This window comes from Centruroides vittatus, unplaced genomic scaffold (genome assembly GCF_030686945.1).
Source record: "Centruroides vittatus isolate TY-2023 unplaced genomic scaffold, ASM3068694v2 scaffold_324, whole genome shotgun sequence".
Classification (NCBI taxonomy): Eukaryota; Metazoa; Arthropoda; class Arachnida; order Scorpiones; family Buthidae; genus Centruroides; species Centruroides vittatus.
The window spans coordinates 4711063-4734345 of NW_027122701.1; the positions used below are offsets into that span (position 1 = coordinate 4711063).

The 23283-nt window shown below is 29.7% G+C and overlaps 1 protein-coding gene across 8 annotated transcripts in view; it reads right to left on the reverse strand.

Annotated features, from left to right (window-relative positions):
• LOC136988161 (cyclic AMP-dependent transcription factor ATF-1-like) overlaps positions 1 to 23283 on the reverse strand; it is a 64214-nt gene extending 40931 nt beyond the window's left edge. For 2 of the 8 annotated variants that reach the window (XM_067285990.1, XM_067285983.1), the window contains exons 1-2: positions 23134 to 23261; positions 9507 to 9558 (exon numbers count right to left, since the gene is read on the reverse strand). In XM_067285990.1, the coding sequence (XP_067142091.1) occupies positions 9507 to 9527 (21 nt within the window). In that variant the 5' untranslated portion in view covers positions 9528 to 9558; positions 23134 to 23261. Of the gene's footprint in view, positions 1 to 878; positions 929 to 9506; positions 9559 to 23133 lie in introns of all 8 variants that reach the window. The other 6 variants (XM_067285987.1, XM_067285986.1, XM_067285991.1 and 3 more) reach the window with 6 other exon arrangements.

Consider the following 23283-nt stretch of genomic DNA (forward strand, 5'->3'; position numbering starts at 1 on the left):
TTTATTTTTTCTAAAATACTTGCATAATTAAAATATAAAGAAATAATTGTATCATTCAAAAATGAATCTAACAGTTTTTAACAATTATTTTTAATTCACACCATAATATATTGATAAAAATCCACAAAAAATAAAGTAAAATTTAGCTTTTCTAGCTTGTGTGCCAGATTATGATAATTAATGTAGTTTGTATTAGGATCAAATAATAAAATTAGGTTTCTATAAATATCAGATTAAATTACAGTCTTAAAGTTAAAAAAGTAGAATGTTCTTATTCAAAAAGTAAATATAAAAATATATAGTTTTCAAACCTCATATTTTGACTACTATTTAAATGTATCATGAATTGCTTAAACCAGTGGTGCCCAAACTTTTCAACTGGCAAGGCAACTGTGCATAAGTCATAAGTAGGTGAGCCACAAATGTTCCATTTATTTACATAATATACACAAATATTTCATATATTCCACATATACTAAAAATAGGCCTGTTTATAAGCAATTTGTCAAATATGTTTTCAAGCTGGGTTAATGTGTGCTGTGGGCTAGGTTTGGTCCAAAGACTGTAGTTTGGACACCAGTGCTTCAAACCAATAAACTGCTAAATGTTACAATTTATTAACTATTTTATATATAAATGATTGGATAAATAATAACAGAATGACTAAGATCTAGTTCTATTAGTAGAAGTACAATCCATTTCAACATTACCAATTAAAGTGTTGCAAATCCTATTTACCTAACAGAATTAAACATGACATTACTTTCTCTATTTAGAAATATTAATAAAAACTGATTCTTCAAAAATCACTGTAAATAATTACATTATTATAAAAATTGCAATTATGCTGTTGGTTAAGTTTATGAAAATCAATTTACCAGAAAGAGCCAGATTTAAATCATAGTCAGAATGAATTGTATCCTTTTACCTGAAAGTAAGAAAATCCATTATCAATTTTATACATAACTGTTTTTACAAATTTCCTCTGTAGCCAATACATAATAAAAAATCCAAAAAATCCTGTATAAATCCTGTATATACACATATATAGCAATTACCTAAAATATAGTTAATAGACTATTGGTTTGATTATATATTCACTCACATATTAAAAATTTGAGTGTTCATATGCTAATTCTAAATGTTATTTTTTTAAATTAAATTTTTTCATATTTATATTCACATTAAAAAATATCCAATATAAATTTTAATAATTAGCCATATCAAATTTAGTGTATGTCCAATAATTATTGGATATATTAGTCATCACAAGTAATAACCATTTAATAATCATAGCCTTAGAGAACCATCATAAAAAAACAATCATATATTAGGAAACTTTTGTTACGACAGCAAACTGACAAAGTATATAATTTTAAAATAAACTAGCAATGAGTTGCTCAACTTTTCCGGCAACATTTAAAATTTTGGTGGCACCATCTGTTATCATATTTTATTTAAAAAACCTGTTATATCTTTAACTATTATAAAATGCTTAATTGTGAAGGTAGAGGTAGATTTTATAAAAACTTGTAAATGCTAATAACGAGTAAAATCATCATTAAGTCCGCCCTAATGGGGGTATATACTTACGACCCCCATTATCTCCCCACTTCCTCGACCTTTAATTATAAAAATTTAATAGCATCAATCACCCAATAAACAAACCTACCTGCAAAATTTCATAAATTTTCGACAAAAAGCACAGGAGTTAAAAAAGCTTCAAATTTGGTGAACAAAATCGTGCCCTCCCACACACACTAAAAAACCCTTGAAATTTTTTGCATTTCTTGACGTTTTACGGTGTCCTAAGTCCAAAAATGTAAAAATCTGGGGGTCATTGTTTGACCAATCACCATACTTTCCCTGTTATATATAACATCTGGGAAAGGAAAAGTGTATATATCAGTTTAGTACAATACACAGCAACTTAAATTATAATTTCGTGAAAACATTCTAAATATGTGATGAATTCACTAGAATATATGTTTTTTCCTCCCTCTCAAAATAAAAATGTTTTTCTGATATAATAACAATATAAATTTACAGTATATGTAAAAAGCAATTATTTTATTATGTTGATAATGATGCTGCTCTTCTCATTCACAGCACACTTAAGTACTACCCAAAATTCGATGACACACCACTAGTAAAAAATATACAAAAAATACAGGTTACAAAGTACATACCAAAAAATTACTGATTTACTGTTTTTTTACTTGTGATAATATAAAAATTTTTAAAATAGCAATTATTTATTGCAACATTAAAAATTGCAGTCTGACATTGTAACAATCATATTTTTAATTTATTCAATTTAAAATATATTCTCTCTATCTCAAATTAATAGTGACTTGCCCCATTTATCATACTTTTCCTTTAACAGTAGAATCATGCCAGTCATCTATCTAACATCTTTCAGGGGAAATTTTTGAATTGAAATAACGTGGCTTCCAGTTTGCATTGGAAGTTCATATATAGTTAATTGAGACCTCCTGTCCCTAAGGTTTCCATATCTGATCACATCTTTCATCTACCTAACTACATTCTCAACATTAAGGAAAGACAGACAGATAGACAGACGACAGTGGGAATTTATAGATCTACAATTTTTTTCAAATTGCAGTCAAAAGCAGCAAATTATAATTGATATTCTTATTTCAATTTTATTTCTTAATAACTCAGAAACCATCCTGGACAAAGTATCATGCAGTCCTAGCATGAAAAGCACATGATTGGGATCTTGTGATTGTAAGTATACATGGCAGACACATCATCTACTTGTTGCTTCACAAAAATTGAGATGGCAACTGTGACTTGTAACTCAGCAAATTTACACATGTACAGATTGTGAAATATGACTGCAAAGATGTAAAAGTTTGAAGCTTGTTAGAATTTCTTCTGTCACAAATGTCAATTGCAATAAATATGTAGTGGACAAATTATTGTCCCTTTTGAATGAAAATGTATTTATCATATTCATATGCCTACCATAAACTCTGTGCTTTTCCTACTCTTGAATGCATTGTACTACAGCATACATAGCATCATCTTGTGGCACACAGATTAGAGCTCTGCTCTAAAGGCAGATACATATGGATTAATGGCAGATACATTAATTTTACCATAATTAAGGCAACAATGAATGTTAACTGCTGCCACCAATTAATTTTTTGACCTTGACAATAAAAATGGACAATTAGTTGAACTTGTTGACATTCAATGTTACCTTAATTTTGTAACCTCTGTACATCTGTTTTAAAGCAGGCTGTATTCTTATTTTCTCTTTCGACATATCAAAAATAATATTCTTGTATGTAGGACAAACCTTTATATTTATCTTACAATAAAAGCATCACGAATTTCATGAATTTGTTTCATAAAATAAAAAAGCATCAAATATATTCCTAAATAGTTTTTGTATTTCTGAAAGGAGCAAAAGTCAGTAGTTGAAACAATCTTTTTATAATCTTCAACAATCTTCAATAAACTCTTAAGTTCTACAACAAACAATAAAATGATGGCTTCCTGTTCTAAGTGAATTAAGAATAGAGTGATGTTCATACTACAGAAAATTGTAATGAAGAAAGTGATATAACTACTCAATCAAAAATTTAACAGTAAACTGAGATGCATTAATTTTATAAAATAAGAAAATTATAGTATTAAGCCTAATTCTTTTTGTAAGATTTAACAAAATTAATAATCTAATGAGGATGACCAGATAGCTGAGATAGTAAGGTATCATTCTGAATATCTGGATTCAAATTCAAGACACTCAGAAGTTTTCATTAGTTTTGATTGATGTATCAGACCCAGTTTCTCACCATTTTGAATCCCTATTGTAGACTTGACCACACTCATGACGGGTATAGGGGAAAAGTACTCTTAGTGCCTACGTGGAAAGATGAATAACTTTAACAGAAATACTTATTAAATTACAATGTTATAATGGAATGAAATAAAATTTTATATTATAATTTATATATTTTAAAAAATTAAAACATATTTTACAAATGCTGCTAAATAAGTAAACATAAACATGTTAATAAATATAAATACATTTATGTTTTTTCGAATTTACTTGTTGTTTTTCCTATCCATGATACACAGACTCTGCTTAGTGCATACAATGTTCAGAAAAATTGAAAGATTGGCACCCTAGCATTTTCTTAAAATTTCAGGTTGCAACTGGAGATTATCTTTCAGTATTTTACAATATAGCTATAATTTGTTTATTTAAGAAAAGCATCTGTGCAGACAAAAACAAATGCATGTACAAAAAAAAGATCTTGCTGACATCAAGAGGAAACACTTTATTTCCATACCACATTGCATCAAGACAGCATAATGGATTAAGAAAAATGTACTGTACATACTATTTTGGAAATGTTCTATATTTATTTTAAAAAAACAAATTCTTCAGGTTTCATATTTTAAAAATACACATACAAAAAATACATAATGTATTAAATAAACTTTAATTAAATAGTATAAATATTTAATATCAAATCTTATGTAACCCTGTTTATCAAAAAACTTTTAAAAATATAATACTTTTTCATGTTGTCAACACTTTTCTTGTCATTTAAGTCTTAAATAATATTAAAAAGTGCTTCCTATTTCATCCTCTTTTTTATTTTAGATGTCATTATTAAATCAAACTTCTATAACCTTTTAAAAGAAGGAAAATTTAAAAAATCAAACTATCCAAGTCCTGATGGTGTCTGTCTTTTAAGATTTTAATTCGTGATTTAATTTTCTCCAACAGCATGAAAAATGAACATTTATTCTGAATGGAATTTATTATTATTTTTTAAAATAAATTCTAAAAAAATCTCAATTTACATACAAACATTTTTTTTTTTTTTTGAATGATATAGCAAAAACATACTAACACACACAGATATGTAAAACTTAACTACAGTATTTTCTATATCATGCAATTCTATACTGCAGTGAACACAAATACATCAAGTTATAATATTTTTATGAGAGGTATTAGACCTAATTGCAAAGTATTTTTTTCCTTTCAAAACCACTATATTTATTTACTGAATTAGAATATATTCCATTTCTTTTATCTTAAAAGTAATCATTTCTGATTATCATAATTTTCTTAAAAATAAAAATAAGTAATGATTACCTTTTGTGAATATAACAAGTCAATTAATAAAAACACAACAAATTTTTTTCTGCCAATTATTGGAAATAATGCTATGAAACTATAAATAAATTTTTTACTTTATCACTGCCTTACTTCAATAATTGCATTGTAGTATACAATATGAATTTTTTGAAATAATTGGTAATCAACTGATTCCTTTAATTTCAGGACTTAATCATAACTAATTTATATTTTTAATATTATCTGTTGTTATAAACAGTTGCTTCATATTGAAATTCTTTGTAAATTATGAAACTGAGAAGTTTTCATTATTTACAAGTATTGAAAGTTTGAATAAAAATTATATTTTTTTCACAAAGATTCTGCAGATGAAGTTATAAAAAGGATATGCTCAATATCATGAATCCCTTATATAGTTGTCATTCTACAATAACAGCTATGTAAGATTCATGGACTTGTAAGCATTGTTGTGGTTGAAAAAATTATATTTCTCATTGTCTCAATCTTTCTCAACTGCTTTCATAATGGTCATCTGATGAAGTAAGTTTTTTCAAAGATAATTTGTGATAAACACATGGAATATAGCATGCATATAAAAAAGAAGCCATTTCTCACAAGATTTCAGTACAAATATTGTATGGAATAGACAATTGAAACAGATATTTGAATCCAAGTATACATTATTTAATAAAGTTTCTAATATAAAAATTATATTTTTAGTTTCTTTTTAAACATTTTATATAAAGTATCAACACTTTTGTTTCAATATTACTATTAAAGGTATAACAAAAATCATTGAATGAGATTCCATAAACATTCTCAATATAGATTGTTTGAAAATAAAAAGTATAGTTAACAGTGCAATTTAAAATGATATTTGGCAAAGAAAAGTATATCATCAGATGATGTATTACATATAACTGCAAAATATGCTACAAATGGCTATCTTAAATTTCAAGAGAATAATGTTTCTTGCTTCTAAAAACAATAAAAGATTGGCTGTAAAAAATACAATAATATAAATTTCATTAAAAAAATGTCTTAATGCCACACCCATGCCTTTTCATCACTGTTATAAAGTAAAAAACTTATTCCATTGCTAAGTATAACATTTTCCTGTTAAACAAAACAAAACAAAACAAAACTAAAAGAAATCCATGATTTTTTCAAACAATTCTCAGAAAAAAGTAGAAAATATTTTTTGGTGCCAAAAGAGTAAAAAAAACAAAAAAAAGGCCAAATTTGGTGCAAAGTAGCCAAATCTAGCATCACTGTATGCACTTGCCAATATGCAAACTAGCAGGTGTTTGCATGAGACTATATCCATTTAAAGGGATGGGCATCCTTAAAGTTTAATCCCTATTTTCTGAGTACAGTAGAATAGTCTGCTAAAAGCAGATGTTTGAATTGCTCTACAATCAGAGGTCAAACCCATCTTTGCTTACTAGGGGAAGAAAATTATTCTATTCAAAACAGAACATTTATTACAGTACCACTTTGCTTTTAACACTTTTCTATATTAATAATAAAATTATTATTGAAAATAGGGTTATTTCTTGGAAGTTGTAAAGGAAATTTACAACTTCCAAGAAAGAATTTTGATTTAAAGAATTTTGTTAAAATTTTTGTTCACTTTATCATGTGTAAATTAACATGACAATGGCATTTTGCTAGGGAAATGACAAAATTTGCTTTAACATAAGGGTTTTTTTAAGGCAGTAAACTGTAATTTGATCTTTTTATTAATTTCGTAAAAATAAAATTCTGGTTTTTTTTTAGATACTATATACAGAATACACAGTGGTATTGTTTTGTACAATTGCTGTGAATATGGAAATTGCAAATGCAGAAAAGAGAAATATATTGATAAAAGAAGATTAAGGAATTGAAAAAAATATATAATTAGAAAATAATTATTTAACTTTTACTATTAAGATAAAAGATATTTTACAACTAAGATAAAAAAAAGACAGAGATTAGAAATTTAACATTTCTAATTTCTCTCTTATCTTAGTGTATATTATGATAGACCTATTTACAATAATTAATATAATTTCAGTCTTCTCTCTACAAACAATCTGACACTTTAACTTTATCTTCAAGAAACGTCACTTCCTTTGGCTTTTGATATTTCACCACTAGTCTTGGCATTGCTAGTTTATAAGGATAAAAGAAAAATTAAATTCTCTCATAAAATACAATACTGACATTGACAATGCATATAATGTAAAACACTTTTCTCTCTCTGCTTAAACATGCATGTTAATATAATATAAAAAGCTACAAGTAGTCTTATCACCTGTCTGGTTTTCACCCGGACAATCCAGGAATTGACTCACTGTCTGGGTGAACTAGTAATTTTGTCCAGGAACTTTGTAGAAATTGTGAAATTACAATGAAACAAAGTTCTTGCAAATATTTTTATAAACTTACACCATTTGAACAGCGAAAGACCTCACACTCACTGAAACTCATCTGCCATTCCACCATGTTACTCTGTTTACGCCGATGCATGATGCGCAACCTGTCTCTCAACCTTTTTTTTTTTTCTTTCTTTTTTTTTTGCTTGTACGTCCGTACATGTCTTCTATGGAGCTAAATTATCTGTTCTTTCTTTCTTAATTTAGGTTATATACGTTACTCCTACACAAGTCCCTAGTCCCTAACTAACTGATTTAGAACCGGCATGCATGTTATTCTTTGCATTGTAAAATGACATTGCGCATGTGTCAGGAACTTCTGTTCGAACAAACCTGACCTGCTGTCCAGGTCAGCAATTTTGTAAAGGTGGCAACGCTAGCTACAAGATTTCCTTAGCACAGTCTAATGGCCAACACCACAAATTTCAGTAGAATGATTTTACAATAAAAACATTAAAATTTTAGTCATTTAATTGTCCATCTATCCACTACTTCCATTATTTTTGTTAATCTTTCTGCAAATATGTGAATTTTATCTTCACAAATATGAAAAAAATGTTTTCAAATACCCAACCCCAGATATGTGAAATGTGCCAATGTAGAGCTTTTACTATAATTATTTTATAAATAAACAACAACTAACCCGTTATATATAAAGACCAACAACTGCCGAATTATCGGGCTAGCAAATGGCTATAGTAATATTAATAATTTAAGTTAATTTAGCAAGAGATGGCGCCTAACGCCTAACTCTAGTACCAAATTAACTTAAATTATTAATATTACTATAGCCATTTGCTAGCCCGATAATTCAGCAGTTGTTGGTCTTTATATAATTATTTTAGATGGAGTCCAAAAAGGAAGACAAATTAACATCCAGCTCGTGGTGCCACTAGAGAGCAGAGTGCTTAAAAACCAGACTTCTAGCCATCCTGTTAAAAATATAAGAGCACAAAACAATTTAACTTTTATAAATGTTCTAAAACTAAGTTCATTCAATGCAAAAGATACATCATGTAGACTACATACATAAAAAAAAAAATAAGCCTACAAAATATTAATCAATTTTAAAGTTATAGCATCTATTCACATTTTTAACCTATTGAACTATCCCAGAATGCTCAGAAAATATATTAGTAAACAGTGTATTATCTCATTATTATATACTAAGTAGCTCTAGTTAAATTTTAAGTGCTTGTACACAATAATTTTTCTTGTCAGGTTAAAAAAACTTCAAAAATTATAACTATTAAAAAAAACTTGTTTTTGATTCAAACAATCAATGCATATCTGATGCAAATTTCAAATTAGATATTACAATTTTTAAAAAAGTCAAGAAATTCAATTTTTCTTAATACATCATTTTAATAAGATTTAACAGGCTACATAAGAAACCAGTTTATAGTCTGCAAATATCATGCACTTTATGGTCATATTTGCACTATAAATATAGTGTATGATAAGATTAAAATAGCTGCCAATGCTTCTTTATCACAGTTCATTCTGTCTGTACAGACAATCATATGCAGTTGGCACACTTTGCTTACAAGCCACGCAAAATAATTAGAACATATTTAAAAAAACTATTTTGATATAAAAATTCAAAAAATTCTTAGTTGATTTCAGTGTTTTTAGCATCTTGGTATCTGTGTCATTTACGCACACTATATCCACTTTGAGTTTACCCTGATTATACAAACTAAATATGAAATCATGAAAATCTGAAAAGAATTAATAACTGCTATTGTTCTTATACATTGTAAATATAAAAAACTCCAGATATACAAAAAATGTATATCTGGAGATTTTTATATTTACAATGTATTGAAATGGAATTTTAAAATGATGATGGCTGACATGCTAAATGTTTGTTTCAATAAATATTACCAAACATATTTTAAATTTATGCATAATTTTAGATATTAACTTTTAAATTAAAACAGAAAATTAATATTTACCCTAAGATTGATTTCAAACATCTTTGGTAATTTCAATTGTCTTCTTCAAGTTCTACAAGTATAGAAGTAAACAAGTTCAGAAGAAACAAAGAAAATATTTTTAAAAAAACGAGAGAGAGAAAGAGAGAGCTTGTTTATTTGTTCATACAATAAAATCAATCTTAGAAACAAACTGCCTAAGCTTGTATTTTAACTTTATTCTTTACTAATTGATGTAATGCACATTTAGAATTGCTTTCTCTTCAGTCAAAGACCATCTGCAAACATGTAACTCCTCTAGGTCTATTCACATTTTTTACCAGACACTTGCCCTCTGGTGTTTTAAAAACAGCTATTTTATCTGGGTCACTTCTGTCAAGGTTTACATATGTACTGAATATGTATCGACCTTAGTTTGGTTTTTCACAAATAAATATATTGGAAAGCATTGGACAATGTCCATTTACAATGTTTTCAAAACAAAAAGTAGGAAGTTATAATTGCTGAATTTAAACAAGCTTTTTAAATCAAGATGATTCAAATATTTATGTATTTACATAGTTTAGTAGTAAAATAGCAAAATACACAAAGAGCAAAGCTTTATGCTGTACTCCAAATTGCAATTTTAAAACCACATGAAAACTTTTTTACCTGATAAACAATTATTGCTATGTGAAGTGAGAAGTTTACAAATACAACCAACAGATGAAATGGGTTCAATTATAAAAAACTGGCAAAAAAGTTACCAAATACTTGTTATGTTCCAAATATTCTATCCCTTTAGATTATGGCAGTATACTTACATGATAATATAATATTTTAAAGATATTATCATGTTATATTTTTGAATCTATCGAAAATCAAACTTGGTAAGATTTAAGTGTATTATTCAAAATATATTTATCATCTCAATCATTTTTATTATTTATCAATATACTTTTGTAATTTTGCCATCACTGAATGAAAAACGTTTTGATGTTTTACATATTGAAGTTGATGAGAACCTCCGATAAAAGATCAATTCTACTGTAAGAATGTTATGCTCCTTTGTATAATAGGGATGAAATGTGAAGACATCTTTTATATTCTTCCATTATTTTGTGTAATTTTAAAAATATATTTATCATCCAGGTCATTTTTATTATTTATCAAGAAATTATATATATATATATATAGAAAAAATAATAATTATAGAATGCTAAATTCTAAACTTTCACTAAAACTTATTGCCCCATCAGAAGTTAATAACACCTTGCTAGTACTGAGAACATAGTTTACTGTTATTATTATTGCTACCTTTTCTTCTTTTTCTATTGATAATGTATTACGGTTTGAAATAAAAACACTTTTGCTTTTAACAAATAACAGTTAAGCAAATAAAATGAAAATACAATGCTCTCTAGCTAATTTAAACTAATTATTGAATGGCATTATTCAGATTAGCAGGCAGAAATGGACTGGTCATCTGACAATTCTGACAAATGCCAGAGAGGCCAGTGCCTTCCAAGCATTTATCGGAATATTTTCAGCACTGTTCAAGTGGGTAACATAAATATTTTAAATTATTATTAATAATAATTTTATTATTTTAAGTTTTTCCAAAGCTTTCACTAATGAGATCAAGACTTTCACCTTCCAAGACCAGTTTAATCTGTCACTAGTTTTTTCACTAAAATGCTATAAGAATTTAGATTTAGCAACAATTTTCTTGGCACATTTCACTAAAAAACTAATGATTTCCAAGTGGTTATAAAGTGTTTTAACCACATGTTTTTAAGATGTTTTAACCAGCGATAGGATGATACGAAAATTTCTCCCAATTCAGATTCTGCCAAAAACAGATTATTTTGAATACTTTCTAAAGTTCATTTCAGTTTACAAAATTAACAATCTACATTACGACACAATACATTCATTAATTAATAAACATCAAGCTTAAGAATGAAAAACGATTGGAAAATCCAGAATCAATCTTTTGAAAGAAACCTGAATATTCTCTATTTATATGTAGAAACACATGCTTTTATTGTGTAGTAGAAAATAAATTTGTAATCTTATTGCAGATAAAGTTAATATTGCAACACTACCCCCAAACAAATTACAGCTAATTCCCTTTTACTGAAATAAAAAAAACTATCCCATCATGCCATCTAAGGTTGCCTACTTTGAAAACTGTTTCGTTGACCGATGCGACGACCAGAAGAGGTAATGAGAAGACGCACTTCTTTTTTTAACGCTTCTCACAATTGGCATGCCTTGTAAATGCTGTAATTCCATCATATTTAACACTAAATGAGGTTTGGCAAATGATGCAACAAGCCAAATATCATTATCATCACGAGTTAACCAAGTTTTGAATTCATTCACTTGAGCCATGTTTCCCTAAATGCACAATTTGAGGAAAAGAAGAATCAAACAAATGCCTAGACTAATTCATCTTAAAAAATCAATTTTTAAAAAATTCAAAATGGCAGTAAATTTAGTGCAAATGATTATTTTCACTTAAATTTTCGAATGTGTTTCGCACGATTCTAACGTATTACAGCATCATTTGTGAATCATAACAAAAACTTTAATAGTTAGATATAATGGGAAAGTTGTTTTATCATTAAAAAAAAAAAAAACACTTCTATATAAGCTGAAACTAATTTAGCTTGAAAAACACCTTAAATAATTTTTTCAGCAACACTTTGATTTCTATAAATGAATATTTTTAACCCTTTTTGCAGGTCTGCATCAGGTTTAACAAAAAGATTTGCACTGTTTAAGAAGACACTTCAAATCTTCTTGTAAACCTGACACAGACCTGTGAAAAGGGTCAAAAATGCTTGTTTAAACAGTGTTGCCGAAAAAGTATTTAAGGTGTTGTTCAAGCATTTTATCATTATAAGTAAACTTACTAAATATTAAAAATAATTGTATCTAATATTTTTTGAATTAAAATATAATTTTGTTTATATTTTAAATTGTTTTGCCAACCGCTGGCCTCAATATAAAATTGCCAGCCAAACCTACCCAATATCGACCAAATGGCAACCGTAACATTCCCCTATCTCTCCTAAAATGGGACGGTTAGTATCAACAGAGTGCAATCTCTTGTCACTCCGACTGCACAAAAGTCCACATTGACAGATGTCACCTCATGTATGGGACATCACAAAAGTTTCCAATAAATGAATACTTAATTGTTAATATTGTAATTTTAGAAACAATATTTCTGATGGAATGGGATTTGTTTAAAAGACTTGTTGCTATCAAATGTAAGGATATGTCATCAGCTAAAGTTTATAAAATGATAGTTGTAAATGACCTTCTCTCAGATTACTCTCATATATCAACAGTTATTGAATTTGTTTTTTCACACCCAGTGCACACCGTTGTGTGTGAAAGATTAAGGCCAAGATACCACTAGCATAAAAATGGATGTAAAACCACTCGCTGTAAAAACTTTTAATTACGTGACCTATTTGCATGTGCACTCAGATCGCGGTGGAGGTCCGGCTAGCAAACTTTTTATGGCGACGGTGCTGTTGAAGTTATGCCTGTATAGTTGTATACGTAATATATCGATATAAAGACAATGATTATATTCTACAAGTTTTTTCTGTACTATAATTAGAAATGTAGTAAAAATAATATCTTTACTTTCATATATTAACTTTTATTATCATATTATTAAGATAATATACAGCACTTATAAGCTTAGCTTTTTTATTATATACTCCTCAAAATTGAAGGATTTTCCTTTGGCTGTCCATATCACATGTTTTAGGCATCTATTATTATAATCAGGATACCTCTTGTAGATACATGAATACTTTCGGATGTTTTCGATAAATCTTTCCAGATCTATTCTAGAGTAGCCACGACAGAACATACACAAAAGCTCATTTTCCGCCATTTTCGCACCATGTCACAATGACCTAGATTTCACTGACTTCTGATTGGTGGATGGTACCGTTTTACGGCCGTATTCATGTCGAAAATTGAACACTGCTCAACTCACTTTTACGTTGGTTTTACGACCAGCTCAGGTGTAAAATATCATGGTCACGTGATTAAAGGCTTTTACAGCGAGGGGTTTTATGCCCATTTTTATGCTAGTGGAGTCTTGGCCTAAGGGAGATGACATTAACAAAAACTCCCATCGGAAACTGTCGACGTAAAAAATGTCAGCAACTTGTTAAACATCTCCACAAATGGCCTTCAAGATGGGAATTTGATTTTCATTCAGCATTTGTTGCCTGGTGCAAATCAAAACCAAGAAGGATTGTTCAATAATGTTTGATACTTGTGGGTTGTAACAACAGATTTATGGTTATATTGGTAGTGCAGTACACTGTAATAATGTACAGTATCTATGAGAATAAAACAAATGTTTAAACAATAATGTATTGTGTATTGTTCTGGGCAACCTCACAGATGAGAAACATTAGCTAGTTTCTAAAATTTTGCTACAACTTTTTAGTAAAATTAGCTAAAATGCTACAGAAAATTTTTCCCAGCTTAAACCCTGCAAGACCAAAAGAAGACAATGGCATTTGTTCAGCAGACTCAACAGTTCCAGAGCTGTTGAGTATTTTGCTGCTAAACACCCTCTACAGTAGTGCTGTTTTGATGTCACATTTAGTAGCATAGTTCTTTATGTTACCTTTCACTAGCTGCAACTGATCAATGATGGCTGCACCCTTGCAAGAGAATAAAGGCATTATATATCAATACAAAGGTATTCATTGCAACATTAATATGCCAATAAGTGTTCATAAACCACTGAAAACAGGCATGTCTAATATAAATTTAACTAAAATAAGCACAAGTTCATACACATGAAAGTAGAAACTACTTCTAGCACCATCACACCAACTTCCTGTTCCAATGCATATGTCACTTATCATTCAACAGATCCACATTGCTACATGACACCTACTGATTGAAACACCTTTACTCCGTTACAACTGTTAACTCTGCTGAAGGCAGCCATTGTCTAAAGCAGGGATGGGCAACTAGCGGCCCCCGGGCCACATGCGGCCTGCATTAATATTTTTTGCGGCCCACATCACATAAAATATGAATAAATATATCAATTTCTCAGCTTAAGGAGTATGCAGCAAAAATTCAATCATTATTTTCTACAATTTATGTATGTGAATAGTTTTTCCACAATGAATTTAGTAAAAATTAAAACAAGAAACTGGGTAACAGACACATCGAAACTAATTTAAAACTAGCAGTGACAAATATTTAACCAAATATTTCCAATATATTATGTTTACATCAGTACCAGAAGCTAAATTAAGTATACATGTGCTAATTTATAATTATATATGAATAAATAATTGTGATTTACCAGCATTTTTTTCCTCCTTTCTCTTGTATGTGGCCCGCATCAGTTCAAAAGTTTTAAAATGTGGCCCTTAATAAAGGTTGCCCATCCCTGGTCTAAAGACTTCACAAGACTAGTTAGCAGGGTTATATATATTGGTTTGTTCAGAAAGTTCGTAGCAATTTTTAAGAAAAATAAAAGAAACTGTTTTAAAACTAAAAATACTATTATTCTATTACATATGTGCTGTTGTTTTTAATGATGTGTTGTCATCTATAGGGGTGCTTTATGATACCCTCTTTTTCAGTGTGGAGCTTATTTTCACAATTTGTAAATGTGAACCTCCTACCCTCTATTTCCATTCAAATATATATAGAAAAAATTTGTGCCAAAAATCTACTCCATTGGTGAATATTTACTGGTAGCTCAATGTCACTGAAGTTTTATAAGTTTAAAATAATAAGGATGAGCATACAGCAATCACAACCTTGAACCACAATGTGTCCATTTTAGTACAACAGTTTGTAAAACTGTAGTTGGTCATCTCAATAAATGAACTCAATAAATAAACACATTTGTTACATGACATTCCCACAAAATTAATTTCTGTCATGACTTGTGAATACAGGCTTCATGTAACTGAGCTGATCATTGGTGCAGCATTTGAAATCTGTCTGGGATCCACATCATCACCAGAATTTCCACTCTTTAACTGATTTCAACGTCATTGGCAGTTAATTGATCAACAGAAATACGAAACAGGATTTACAAATAACACAGTATCAAGATCACTGCAAGACATCAAAGATGGTGTTGTTGAGTTTGCTAACAGCAATCGGGAAAACAATCAGCCAAGAGATGACTACAGAAAATTCACTGAACTTATTATTATCTTTCTTGGTTCAATCCCACAGAGAGAGGTCCAATTTATGGCACCTGGAGCCATGCATCATGCATGCTGACTCTCAAAGGTAATTTACAGTTTGAAGGTGTGGATGTTTAGGGGCCAGTTCCACTTAACAAAAAAAGAAGAGAAGAGACTACAGCACATATGTCTTTGCTGCACATGTGTACTTGAAAGCCTGGATTTCAGCCCCATTGGCAGCCAGTGCTCCTAACAATGACCTTTATCTTCTGAAATCACTTCTTGATACTCAGCAATCAACATGACAATATCCAAGGCAGCATCTCTCAAATTTTCTAAACACTTATGGTATTTGTTGCCAGATTTTGTTGATTTAGCTTTTTTCGATAACCATGTAAGTTCTGCTACAAAGAGACTAATAATTACAGTACTGGACACATTCATGAGAAAAAATCTTGAGGACTTTATATCTGCGAAGTCACGAACTCTCTTTGAATTAATGGAACTTCTAGATACATTTCTCATTGTAGATCCTGACCATTGGAAAGATAGAGAGGAATACCAGAAGGCTGAAGAATCAGTACATGCCATTAAAGTTGTTAACAACCATTCAGAACACATGGTCGGACTCATCCAGGAATTCAGTGGCCTAATGACTCATGATGAATTACAACTTCAGTATTTGCTGCAAGTTGTTCAACAGCACCATCAGGCTTATCCAGACAGCAAGACAGAGACACTCTCTGCCTCTACTAAAATAAACTGATAAAGTTGCATTGAACATCATACTGAAAATTTCAAATTGTGAATTGTCACATTTAAAAATTTTTTTGTTGCATTTTTGGTTTGCAATCCATCAAGTTTCTGAATATTGTAGAGTCTACTACATGACTATTTAATTTGTCTGTAATTGTCCAAAAAAGTGAAACAAGTCTGGTTTACCAAAACAGGTCTTGTATGTTTTCATTTGTCATATATTGCTCTTTTTATAAACTTTGTGGTTATTGAGCTACCTCTAAACATTAATATATCAAGTTCAAATTTCTTCTGTAGTAATTTGAGACCAGTTGGAATAATTCTGGAGGGTAAGCACAAAAAAGTAAGCAATTTATTTTTTCTCTATTTTAAGCACCACACTACTCTTAATAGAACTTTCCAGTTTTTCCTGCAAAAAACTGTTCCATGAGGTTTTTGCAAGCTTCTAAAGTATCAAAGTTTTTATCACAAAGGGAATTCTGCAGAGAACGGAACAAATGGTAGTCTGATGGGAAAAGGTTGGGTATGGGAGTGGGGTAAAACATCCCAGCCTAGTTCCAATAATTTTTGCAGTGTTCATTATCTTGATGAAACACAATGCCTTTTCCATTGGCCAGTTTTGGCCGTTTTTCTTTAATTACCATGTTCAGTTAATCCAATTGGGAACAATACTTGTCAGAATCAATTGTCTGATTCTGTGGAAGCAGCTCGTAGTACAGGATTCCTATCCAATCCCACTAGACAGTAAGCATGACCTTCTTTGGCTGAAAACTGACCTTTGGAGTTTTTAACAATAGTTCATTTTTCTTACCTCATGATCATTTTTGGCTGATGTTATAAACAATCCACTTTTCATCACCTGTCACTAAACACTTCAGAAAAGGGACCATTTTCATTTCGTTTTTCAAGAGAATCACAAATGGAGATGCAATCCAGTAAGTTCTTTTCCATTAAGTTGGAGGTGTCCAAATGTCATAACAATTCACGTATCCGAGCTTCTTTAGATGTTAAAATACAGCACTATTTGATGACTTCACTATGTCTGCAATCTCTTGAATTGTGTAACGAGGATTTTTGTCCAGTAATGTTTTGATCTGGTCCTCTTCAATAACGGGAGGTCTTCATGAGCAGGGACATCTTCAAGGCTGAAAATACCCACTTTAAATTTAGCAAACCACTTTCAAACAGTTGATTCCACTACAGCACTCCCATCATAAACATCTCATATTTCTTTCGCTGTTTGTACAGCATTTTTATCTTTACGATAGACGAAAAGAAACAAATGTTGAAAATGCATTTGTTCGCATCCATTTTCACAACAAGACAAATTAAACACTATTTGAATAATCTCAACATTTTTTTGGTAACACACATCTCAAGATCACTTTTTGTAATATTCATTGGTTTATACAATTCGAATAATTTTTGCATCAATCAGTGTCTCAACTGTCAGATATCAAAAATCACTACAAACTTTCCAAACAAACCAATATAAAAAAAAAAGTCAAAAAAGACTACAGAAAAACACATACTATTTTTAGTACATATATTTAAAAGTTATTTTCAATTTGTTGATTTCACAAATTCATAGTTTTTAAAAAATATTGCCAGTATTAAAACTAAAACATATCTCAAAAAGTAACTATTCAATAGCAATCCTTATTTTCATTTTTGCTTCTCAACAGTGTTCCAACTAACAATAATAATTTTCATTATTTATAATTATTATTTCATTAAAAACTAGAAATTTCCACTATTCTAATTAGTATGCAATAGTGCATATTTCGCTTAGGCCTAGGTTAATTTGTTACAATTAAAAACAATTCAAAATCATAAAATTTATTATTAACATGATAAAAATAACTGGTTAAAAATTAAAGAGTTTGGATTAACACATATTCAGATTAGTGAGAATGCATTAGTTTTATTTAAGATTTGTATTGAAAATTAAAATGTTACATAATAAATAAGAATTTTATATATGTCAGGGCTATTTTTCAGCTGTAATACACCAATATGCCACACTGGAAGATAGCATAAAATGCATCAATAGAGCTAGTGGAATTGAGTTGAGCGCCACCTGTACGCAGGCAAAGAAAACTGCTTCAGGAAAACACATGCATCTTTGGGTTGGATACGTACTGAAACACAGTGCTTGTTTTCTTCCTGTGATAATAAACCACAACTTTCTGCCACACAAAACTTACCTATATTACTGTGCCGCCAGGTATGAAGTTAACCAGTAATGTGCAATAGTATTTTTTTAAAAATCATTAATAATAATAATACAACATGCGTATGTGCAGAATCAATACATTAAGTCAAAATGATCTACTGTCACTTCTCAAGTTACGACCCCTCGACTTACGATGAAAAATTTCATAAAAAATTTTTAAAATTATCAATTTTTTATAGTTTTCATCAAATATATATCATATACATATATATCTTGCAATTGATTGCGTCATCTTTAGTTTTGTTCTGCAGTTAGTTACCTTTTGCATGTGCTTGCGTAAGATGGCTAACTGTTTTGTTGTTAAGTACAGTCACTTCTCGATTTACGATCATTTCGACTTACGTCCGAAGTTGCGGAACTAAACTCTGTCGTAAGTCAAGAAGTGATTGTATTGACTAATGCAGGCATTACTTTGACTGTAAACTGCTGAATGTATGTATATAGTAACATAATATATTATTTAAATATATACAGTAGAGCATCGATAAGTGGAACCAATTGGGGACTGGGGTCCTTCCAGTTAATGATTTGTTCCAGTTTCCGACTTTGTACGAAAAAATACATTAACCTGTCCGATGTTCAAATTTTTTTCCGTTGCGTATCGCTTCCTGTTGAATTTTTCTCCGTTGCGTGTTGCTTCGTGTTGAATTTTCGTCGATTTTAAGCCTAACGAAAATTTTTATAATAATCATCGAGGCTATCGTATCGTTAAAAATTATTTCTGCATTTTGTACAAACAAAATAAATATATTAAAGAATATAAAAAACATGAAAATTATACTTTAGAAGTAAATTTAGTATCAAAAACATTCGATTCAGCACGACACAGTCCGATTGAAAATCGTTCCACTTTCCGGCCATTCCACTTACCGACGTTCCACTTATCGACGCTCTACTGTACTTATAAATAATATATAAATTTATAATTTATCAAATTTCTATTTATTAAAATATATATAGTGTTACATGTAACATACAAAAATTCATACAGGATAAATTCATATTACAAGAATGCTATTATTCCTCAACAGCAATCAAATGAACAAAATGTCAAAACAAAAGTAATGAACATGAAGTACTAAACTTTAAAATTATCACATTGAAAAATCACTGGTAAGATCATCATCATCAGAATCTTCCTCACTAGAATGTTTTTGTATGGTTGAAGCAGATGATGGTTTCCAAGTGTAACATTTTATCGTTGTTGCTTTTAAGTAGCTCCTTCGCTAATAACAGTGCTTCACAGGAATCAGTAAGAACTCAATTTTGTAGTTTAGTTTTTATTAAATTTAATTGCAAAAAAATACGTTCAACTGCTGCACTTGAATGAGGAAGCAATAAAAACATCTATTTACTGCCAAAGTAAAGTAAAAAAATATAGAAATATACAGTCAAACCTGTTTTTATGCGGTGGATAGGGACCGCATAAAAAAAAATCGCACGAAACTTCACGAGTGGCTATAAAAAATAGTTTTCGCAACACAATTAAAAAAATATTTTTTTTATGCGGTCAATAGGGACCACATAAAAAAAGTCTCACATAGAAAATAACTCAAAACCGTACAAAATAGAATTTATTGACAACAGATGTCAGCACTTGACTGCATTGTCTCGTCTATCGTCTGTTTTACATATTTTTGTCCAGGTGGTGTTTTTTTGACTTAAAAATAAATTATTTCATTTTTTGCATATTCATGCAATAATATTACTATAATAAGTTTATTTATGCTATAATAAGTTTATTTAGCTATAATAAGTCAACGTGAGACATGACAAATCGCACGAGACTAGTCGCCAACTATATCGCACAAAAAAAACCGCGCAGATTAAAAATTCGCATTAAAAAAAATCGCACAAAAAAAGACCACATAAAAACAGGTTTGACTGTACAATAAAAATGAATGTTTTGAAAGGTATTAAATTAAAAGAAAAGGTAATAGGATTTCATAAATGGTACTAGGAAAATGGTGTTGGGTATCTTGGTACTGGAACAAGTAAAAAGATACTAGATTAGTAGAAAAGTACTAGATGGAACAACACTGATGCCAACTTCGTAGCCCCGATTCTGCTACCCAACATCACTGTTAGAGGCACCTCAATCTAGTTTTTCCATTCCTTCCACTAGCTTTATAGAACAGTATGTAGTATCAGCAGTTGCTCAGTAAGAAAAATTCTATATTCAGGCAAGAAGTCTGATGACTGGCATGATAAAAACAAACGAAACAAACAGGATCATTTATTTGCCACAACAAATGCTGTAGGCCAATTGGAGCTGCCCTAAAAAATAAATGAGATGAAAATCCCCTTTCATCAGAAGCCATTTTTTTGATGAAATCACAATGCTGTATGTACTGTACCTGTTACATTCTTCTCAAGAAACAAGGTATGGAGAAGTGCTAATGATAATATTTTGAAAGAGAACGGTAAAAACATGGCTACTAAAAGGGCACCATTTAGCAACTGACACTAAATCCAAAACAAGAAATAGGGAAGAAAGTGAAAAAGGAGAAATACAAAAAATCTGGAAAATAGTATAAATGCTAAAATAAATAATTAATAGTATTAAACAGTGTTTTTTAATGTTAATTTTTTCCCTAAAACAAAACTACTTTTTGTCACAATATATGCATACTGGCAGTAATTTTTTTTAAAAAGAGCACTAAGTTTTATTGTCTATTATACATTATTTCCAAAATCATATTTTAAGTTTATAATTTTAACAAAATGTTAAAATTTTAAAATGTAATCAATACACCAGCAAACTAAGTTAGTGTATTGTATTTCAAGTTTATTGTTGTGTAGTGGTAGCCTTTAACATGATCTAAAGATATTGTTACAACATATATGACACCTGTATCTATTATATATTAAATAATACTACACATTAAAAGATTATAAACCGTAAATATGAATTTTATAAAACATAATCTCTAAATTCACTGTAAATGACTAATATTTTTCTAATATTTATTTTAACAACTCTGATTGGATACAAAATCTATCCTATTTCATTCAGATTTACTGCAGGATTCCAGATAACTTTTCAGATAGTATATTAAAATTATTTAAAATTTTTTGAAACATGCTTTCAGAATTAATATACATTATAGTGGTTCTCAAAGTTATTTGATCCACAGACCAGTTAAATCAAGTCAAAGGTCAACCATAGACCATCTCTGCCCCACATCCACTTCCTATCCTCATAAATAGTGCCTTAATGTATGCCATATTTTGAAACCTAATGAACGACATATGTGATACAAAAAATGTTCTTTCCTCTGACTAAACAACATAGAATTGCACTCTGAAAAATGACTAGGTTAGTCTGAAACCACCTGCTGCATGCTCTCAGACCATCACTGGTCCATATTTTGAGAACCACTGATATACATTATAAAAATGAAAGATTTATAGTAAAACCTGTCCAAAACAGAACCTTAATAAGATAGAAACCTGCCCAAATGAGAGAAAAATTCTTAGGAACACTGTGATTTTCTGTGTTAAAAAAAAAAACCTGTTCAAAACGGAAACCTGCCAAATCAGAAAAAATATTCATTACCATACCAGTCCGGTTTACATTGGTTTCACTATACATTACAATAATAAAATAAAACCATTTGACACATATCGTTTTGTAATAAAATTAAAAATTAAATATACAAAATGAAATATTTTATTCTCACAGTAAAATATATATATATTTTTTTAAATGATAAATAATAAAATTCAAGTATTTCCACTAGATGGCACTAAAGATAAACAAGATAGCTCTTACAATATTATCAGGTGACCATTTAAATAACGGAGGAATTTTGAAGTAGAAAGGTCGAATTATTATTCCCCCCCCCGACAAAGATAGATGGAAATATTTAATCTTGTTTATAATAAGACTTGCAACTATCCTAATCAACAACGAAGACGTGTAAATAACATTAGATGCAAAGAATTTCGTTATTTTCCTATAGATAAAATAGCAATATGTTAAAAGCTATATTTAGCACACCATTCTGATAAAATTTTTTTAAATATAAAATTTAGTGAAAATAAGCCAATTAGAAATGGAAAAGATTTTTTTCAGCCATTGAGATAAAGAATTAAAAGGAAAAGGAAGAAAGAGTTCAATTAAAACAAAAACGGTAAAACGTCCTTGAAGACCTCATTCCTAGTATATTTCCGAAATTAGATCGCGATTGAAAAAACATTGCGAAATTTAACATTAATTTCGATCGATACATAATTACATGCAAGCAAAATAGAAATTATTTATAGGAATTAAAACTTTTTTTCGAATCTTTAATACTTTTAAGTATTATTATTTAGAATCTCAGTCGTCGATTTAAGCCTAACTTTAGGGTTAAGCAACTTAAAAGAACATATCATGTTAAACATTAACCAGTTAGGATTAAGAGAGAACCATCAGGGTTCGGGGGTCGAATGTTATTATCTTGTTTCGTCCATGTCTACTTACCACTTACGTATTTCTCGTCGTCACCGAGTTTGAAGCAATCCGAGTGGATAAATTGATAGAAACGTAGTAGCCACGTCAAACTTACCAGACGAAGTCGTCACCGAAACGTCACCTCACCACTTGTCGACATCCATTATGTATCACAACGCG